At 39.7% G+C, this 8,095-nt stretch overlaps 1 protein-coding gene across 1 annotated transcript in view; it reads right to left on the reverse strand.

Moving 5' to 3' along the window:
* Nucleotides 1-7,853, reverse strand: part of LOC123979930 — an 18,413-nt gene extending 10,560 nt beyond the window's left edge. Inside the window, exons 1-7 of the mRNA XM_046064037.1 lie at nt 7,828-7,853; nt 7,628-7,724; nt 7,446-7,496; nt 7,209-7,318; nt 6,986-7,123; nt 6,782-6,893; nt 5,424-5,481 (exon numbers count right to left, since the gene is read on the reverse strand). Coding sequence (XP_045919993.1) covers nt 5,424-5,481; nt 6,782-6,893; nt 6,986-7,123; nt 7,209-7,318; nt 7,446-7,496; nt 7,628-7,688 — 530 coding nt within the window. The 5' untranslated portion in view covers nt 7,689-7,724; nt 7,828-7,853. The remainder of the gene's footprint in view (nt 1-5,423; nt 5,482-6,781; nt 6,894-6,985; nt 7,124-7,208; nt 7,319-7,445; nt 7,497-7,627; nt 7,725-7,827) is intronic.
* Nucleotides 7,854-8,095: the final 242 nt, after the last annotated feature.

Here is an 8,095-nt window from a genome sequence, read left to right on the forward strand (position 1 = left end):
GGAGGCAAACACAACCAGCATCGTTGCGGCCTCTGGAGCCAACGAAGATGGGCGGAGGCCACGAATGTTGAAATTGTTGGTTGAGGGAGACGCCACATATGAGACTGAGGAGGCCCTTTGGCTTCCTCTACAGAAGAAATTTTAAAAATTTCCATTCCATTTAAAATCAAACTGTCAGGGGAAAAGTTTGTTGAAGCTGAGGCCTTTGAGGGAGAGGAGGCAGAGCAACGAGTCCATGCCTCTCTCTGTCTGTCTCTCTCTCTGACCATTAGGCCTAAATGAAACTAAATGTTTGTTGCAATCAGTTTAACACATTTTTTTCTAGAAAATGTTATAATTCAAGAATGTTTTATGTTTTAGTGAGTTGAGTTGTTATTAAGATGTTTAAAATAAATTTGCATACATTTACACTCTTGATACATTCTGTATTTGCTGTAGTTTCTGTGATGTTTGACACTTACTATATTGGTATTGTATGCAAGCAAAAGTGGTCTACTTCTGTCAAAATGTAGGCCTACTTAAAAGTTAAAAAGCAGGGTAAATTCAGACTTATTGGTACATTAGGACCTGCGACCCTGTACGCAGGATAAGCGGTTGATGATGGATGGATGGATGGTACATTAGGTAAATTGGGTCAGCATAAGAAAACAGCATTGTATTTCTGCCCTGCAGCTGTTCCTTCCTCCACCAATGACCAGCTCACCGCAGCCTGGCCGATGGGTCTCCCAAGTGGTATTCTGGGCAAGCGAGCGGGAAGGGGGATGCGTAGGGTGCTGCAGCACCCCTTATTGACAAGGAGGAACACAGTGTGCAAATGACAACGTGCAGACTAACAAATGGGCTCTATTGTTACTAAAGGACAACATAAATTACAGCAGGTTAGTGCTGAATTCAGAGGATGCTCGGGTTCATATTACAGCCTAATAATTTATCGTCAGCAGCTGTTCGCAATATTTTGTCAAGATTATAGGAGCTACAAATCATTGACAGGCCCCCCACCCAACTATTTTCTCAGATGATTTCTTTATTGTGTTGATGTGTGAGTGTTTTATTTAACGGTTTACGGTAACGGTTTTAAAAGTTTCCATGGGCGCAGTATAGGTTAATGTCACAGCAAATATCCTGGGACATTTATGCAACAAAACTACAAACTGTAGCAGTAAACGTGACAGGACAGAGGAACCTGGAGCTGTCGATAGTTTCCTCGACCTAGAGGCTGGACTGAGCTGCTTGTTATCTGATGTACAGTATGCATTGCTGCTGATGAGACAGTTGTGTATTGCAGTGTTTGGAACCAGGTCAGGCAGATATGGTTTCTTTGATCCACACAATAACAGCCAAAGGTTTGCCCCTACCCCTGGATTCACGCACTCCTGGTACTGCTGTCATGCTGACATTCACACATCTCAGTGATGTGATTGACAGGCTCATAAAGTGTCACAAAACGTTGGGCACACTGTCGTCCTATAACTATGAAATGAAGCCTCTGCGGTTTTACAGTGTGAATACAACCAACCTGAATGATGCTATGCCAGAGAGAGACACAAAGAGTCAGCCTACAACTCACACTGCTGTTGTGTCAGCCGCTCTGCTGGATGATGCTCCTCAAAATGAATCAAGCCTGAGTGCTCCTAAGATAAACACTGTTGTCTCTGATTACTCTGATAACATTTTACACAAACGATGCACTGATATGGAAACTGAACCAGAACCATAGAGACTGAATTCTGTCACATCACATGATGCTCCTCAAAGTGAACATAACAGCTCCAATGGCAAGCGATGCCAATCTTGTCTGTGATTACAAACTACAGGGAGTGTCCACTAACATCACTTCTGTATCGTCTGTGAGACAACAAGAGGTTGATTTCATATTCCTTAATACCCAAACTGAATTAGAACTACCAAGTAAATGCAGTTTGAAATCTTCCGCATCAGACAAGTCAAGCTTATCTGCTCCATTAGTAAATACTGTTGCCTGTGATAATGTCTTACAAGACTTGAACTGAATGTAAACTGACAAAGCGAGGGGAAAAATCCAAGAGGAGACTACTGGTATCTGAAAAGGCATCACAGATAAAGGAGAATCTAAAAAGAAAAGAAAGGAGAAAGTATGTTTCTGATGAGGAAACTCAGACAAAGAAAACGAGAGTCAGTTACCAACCACTATCAAAACAACCCTGAATTCAGAAGGAGGCAAATGGAATATATTACAAAATGCTGCAAGGAAAATGCGGAATTCAGACAGAGGCAGCAATCTTTTATCACTCGGTGTTTAAATGAATAGTGCAAGGTCCCCAATGAGAGAAGGAGGGAATGTATTTGTACAACATGTCACAGCCATCTTAAAAATGGATTAATGCCAAGCCTCACTGTAACTAACAACTCGGAGCTTGTTGACATTTTACACCTGTGTTGTCTGATCTCAACATGCTGGAGAGACATCGCATCACCAAGTACATAACATTTGCCAAAATCATTCCTCTTCCTAAAGGCCGACAGAGAGCGATACATGGTAATGTTATATGTGCCCCGTCTGAGGTACAGGAAACAGTCAGCGCTCTGCCCCGACTGAGAAGTGAGTCTCAGGTGATGAGAGTAAAACCGAAGAGACGATTGCATTGCAGAGGCCATCAGCTGTTTCAGACTGTGATGGTGTGGTCTACACTAGTGCAGGCAAACGCATTCACCCACAGTACGAGGATGTCACTATAAGAGATGAGACTGAATTATATGATCCAACAAGACCACGACCACGATGGCAACTTGGAGGATGATGATTATAATGCCGATGATTTGATGGAAATAGACAGGTGTGAGAGTGATGCACTGTGTGAGGCAGAAAACATGACATGCTGGTTTGTGATGAAAGTCAACCACAGGAACAGAGAGATGAGCCAGAACGGGAAGGTGACATTGCTCTTGACTCATGCCTTCAGCCACGTGATGTTTCAGAGGACATATTGTGTTTTAGTGAAGGGATCTATTCTGTGGCACCAGCAGAGAGAAACTGTCCAGTCAGTTTCTTCAAGACTACTCGGCTTGAAGACTTGAATCTTTAGCTTTCCCTTGCCGGTTCCCCACCGGAATTAATACACTGGATGAACAGAGACCTCATAAATTAACCAAGTAGTTATTTCAAAATAAGGCTTTTTGGTGTTGATGTACATGTTCTTCGCTCAGTTTGTGACTGAAATACACTTGGCCACTTCTAACATGACAATTCAGTTACGTAAATGAAAACTTTTCACCAGAGATCAACGCAAAATAAATGTTGCAAGAAAAACTCGAGGTAGAGAGACTGGTGAGAAATAAAGATGCAGTCAGGTTCATGCACTGAGAAGAACACCTGCCTACAGGGAGAAAACAACAAGGGATCTGTTTGCCATGATCAGACATTTGGGCACTCCTACATTCTATTGCACATTTTCTGCAGCCAAGATGCATTTGCCTGAAGTTTTCAAAATATACTGCTGAATATTCTGTATATACACATGTACATAAACTGAGACAAATATCTTTAAAAATGATCAAAATATACTTTTAGGCTAAACACATTTTCAATAAAAGACTAACTCCTTATGATAAGTATCTCTTATCTAATACCTTAATTTTAAATAACCTAAAACTTATTTTCACCACAGTGGTGGTGATCCTTGAATAGTTTGCACAGCACAAAATTTACTGCAACTACAGATTATTCAATTTATTTAATTAACCATCCTATTGTGTTTGTTCCTTTTATCCTATAAACAGTGTTCCACGCCTTCCTTTCGCTGACTGTGCAAGGAAAGGGGGAGAACACAGACAGACAACACAAAAACCAAAACACAGCAAGCATCCTGCAGTCACACAAAAGGGGGAAGAAATCTCACTCATACACATACAAAGAACCTGGGGCAAGGGGTCAAGACTTGGGGATTGTGTTCAGACCTCATTTATCTGAAATAATTTCACTCATTTTTCAGCAAAAGAGGTACAATAACATATTATTTTGACTGTAGTTAAGACCAGAGGAAAACATAACCAGAATGGAATCTGTCCAGGATACTGTTTTGAAACAATCTAAAAAATATTATATACTATAATTTGATGTCTGTTTCTGGTCAAAAGCGTGGTGTGTATGGGGTAGTTTTCCATCTGCTGGTTGATTTAAATAAAATTTTCACAACGTGTTCCACACTTGACGTACGAAATAACAAATAGCTACCGGATACTCTCTAGTGCCACATAGCAGACACAGAAAAGTGACGTGAAAATTGTCCCTGCAGCATCCGAATGCACGTGACAATTCTACGGCGTGTCGCACCCGACATGCTTCAGGTGCGAGGGCCCGCCCAGCACTGCTGCTGGAACCCTATTGGTTCTGTTGTCATCATTCTTTCTTTCTTTCTTTCTTTCTTTATGTCTTTCATCTTTTACTCCGCTAAAGTGTTCAGGCAGCAAAAACTGCTGCACAAAAACTCACCAAAATCTCGATCTGGATTCATCTGCATCTTTACTCTAAAGAAGTCAAATTATGTGACTTTTTATCACTTTTCTCTACAATCTATTTTTGTAAACTCGTCCTAGGTTTCGCCAGTCACCTGAAACTTTGGCAAGATCATGTACATCAATTATCAGAATTTATCAGACGAATTTTGATATGTCAATTTGTTTTTTGTTCATAAATTTTTACTTTTGTGTCCTTATGTACAATTTTACATAAATGCCCGTAAATCAAAATTGGCTTAAGCTATTGTAACCACACTTGATGCGTCTGTTTGGATACTTGGTACGAGCTTTGCTGGGATATTCTTTCACTCGGGGGCACTACACATGCAAAAGGTTTATACCTCGTTATTTGCTGCATGGATTTGTACAAAATTCGGCTCGTATACGATCTAGGGTCACTACTCAGTTGATGCATAAAATTTTGTAATGATTTCTCAAATTCTGCATTGCTTATGACAATAATTGTTAATAATGTATCATTTTAAAAACGTCCTAGAGAGCTGACATATTTTCCACAAATCCACTGACAAATGTTTGCCTCACTGCAACCTATGGTCAATTCAGAAGTCAGTCTCTCTATTTTTCAAATATCAACACAGACGTCCTCTAGATGGCCGATATCAAGGGTTTTTAAATCACTCAAACGGTGAGTCTGCAGTGGTATTGAGTATCTTGCTGAAACTTGTACAGTATGCACAACATTTTCTTTTTTGCACAGTTTTGGATCAAATGCCATCAAAATAATTGACAACACACCCAAAACCAGCAGAATGATGTGTGATTTTTTTCCCGAATCTTCTCACCAACATTTTGACTATTGGAAACATATTATTTTTAAACTGACAAAACAATCTATGTATGTCATGACCTCAAATTGTGAGAAGGTGTGTGGAAACAGCCTCTCACCAGTCAGTCAGTCAGTAAGTCACCTGCTCTGCAGATCTGAAGTTCCAGGGTTCAAATCCTCAGGTGAACAAGTCAGACTTGCTGACAATGGGGGTGTTTACAACATAGTGAGTCAAATTCTTTATTTTATTTGGATCCCATGACACTTTCTTGTGCAGCTTAAACTTCAAGACTTGGGAACACAAAATGTTGCAGGTGGGCTGAACATTTCACCCAGTAATCAGGTACATATAATGAGGCTCTCTGATCTCATGGTGATGGTGTTTGAGATAACTAGGAAAATGCAAAGTCCACATTCTTTCATCACTTTGATCTCTCAAGTCATCTGCATCTCTTCTTCTCCACTGAAAATATCAAATGTTGCATTTTTCACAACTTGTTTGGATCCCAATCATTGCCGCTTGCAGCTATATTTATTTATTTATTTTGCCCAGAACACAACAGGAGAGTTAAAATAAACCAAATGCTGTCGGACACTTTCAGAAACTTTGAATATGAAAATCCATTCAAAGTTTGGATCACGTCACCTTTTGTACCATCTGGACATTTTCACTGGGTGCTACCAACAATTATAATGTTCAGTATTATTTAACAGTATTAAAGCTAAAGTTCTAGGCCAATTAAACTCACACAAACAAGAGATATAACACAGACCAGCTTGTTTCAATGCTTGAGGCTTTTAATTTTGCATAAGAGAAGAAAGAACAGTTCACTCTGCAGAATAAATTTGTGCTAAAAGCTTTCTTTTCATTACACATTCAGTCTGCTCGTATTAAAGAGACAGAGACAATCCAGCTGCTGTTTATGTCACTTGTCGCTTCGTTCCTTAAGTAGCGTTACAGCGATAGAGAAGAAATAAAGATGTAAATCGAGATAAAGAGAATTCAGGTCAAATATGAGACTGGTGGCTGGAGAGAGACGAATTTCCTCGCAGATACACAAACACATGCTTTTATCATTCCTCTCTGACACAGATAGATGGGAACTGCCAATCACAATTCTGGTCATCCCAGCATTTCGAGTCTATAAGAACCAAAAACACAGCAGTCAGACAGCAAACCTGAAACTGTTGAACATCATTATGTAGACAGATCATTCATCCTGGGATATATTGTCCGTTTGAACATCATCACTCACAGTTACTCTTTATTGTTGTTATCACAACACCACAGTTTCTATGACTACATTAATAGGTTACTAATAAATCTCAAAATCAATCGTGTACATTTTGTAGGTTAGGATGTAATACCATGTATTTGTAACTACAAGTGCAAAAAATATTAAAATTGTAATTCACCAGCCTTTTCTTTGATATTCATCCTGTACAGTTTACAACAATTATACACTGAGCTCTCACTGAAAATAATGTTTTATTATTTACCTCTAAAATTAAAACCAATACAGTTCTGACGACCACCAGCGTTATCAGGCTGTCCACCACACCACTGAGTAAAGTGGAAAGGCGTTCCGTCACTCCAGAACCAATGTCCCTCCTTGAGCACAGAAGAGAATATTGAACGTTTAAAAGACAATAATTATTTAATCAAATAACTTTTGCACATTATGTAAATGACAAATAATATACCTGTTGTCCATCAGACCCTCCAAGCCAAGCTATTACTTGATTTTGAGTGTTGCTCAATGTCATCACCGCCTGAATCACACCGGACTCCTTGGAGTTTTGAACAGATGCGAGGTTTCCACCCAAAGAGTGACAGTTTCTCTACAGAGGAGGAAGAAGTGTAGAAAGTAGTGAACAGAACAAACATTGTGTGGAAGGTTCACTGAATAAAGATAATCCCCATTACCTCAGCCACAGCCCAAATCATGGGTTGTTGAACGAAGAGATAACATTGACCGTAAAAAGGAGTCCAATCTTTTGGACATGATGTGGACCTCTTGACAACATGATTCTCTTCTGTCATACAAAAGAGTGGACAGTGAGTCTACAGTAGCAGTAGATAAATGCAGTATTTCTGTTTGTTTACAGGAGAACATCATGACAAATTGTACTTTAATATAATTCTTATAAAGTACCGACTGACCTGTTGGAGTGAACGAGTTGGTCCAGTTTCCAGCCTCTGCGTCTGGAAGAACTGCACAGTTTGACATAGTTACTGATTTAAGTTGTCTGCTGTTTACATTGTTTATTTATGAATAAATTTAATTACACATGAACATAAGCTGTCTCTCTTTCACACTCACTCACATATGGAGTAATACTCACCAGCAGCTCTGGTCAGAGCCATCATGGCACAAAGAAGTGCAGACAGAGTCAGCGTCTTCATGGTGGAGATGATGCAGATGTTGAAGATGATGATTACCTTTAATAAAGACAGACAGGGACATGTTAGTAATACTTCTCTAGGGAAGAGACCACCTGTAGTGGCAGTCAGGTCAATATATAATGACAGTTTTTGAGCAAACCTGCTGCAGAACGATCTTCTCTTCTTCCTTCTTAGCGTCTGTAGCTTCAGTTGTCCTGTCTGGAGCTGCTGAACCAGAGAAACTCTTATACAGTTCATGACGGATCTTGCCAGGAACTGAGGATGCAATCAATTATCTTGCCACCTCACAAAACCAGAAACTAAAGACAAAACACACAACCAGAATACACATTTACAGGCACCATGTCCAGCTTAAAGTTTTGTTTGCATAATGTTTGTAACCACCAGAGCTGTGAAATATGATCACA

This window comes from Micropterus dolomieu, linkage group LG12 (assembly GCF_021292245.1).
Source record: "Micropterus dolomieu isolate WLL.071019.BEF.003 ecotype Adirondacks linkage group LG12, ASM2129224v1, whole genome shotgun sequence".
Taxonomy (NCBI): Eukaryota; Metazoa; Chordata; class Actinopteri; order Centrarchiformes; family Centrarchidae; genus Micropterus; species Micropterus dolomieu.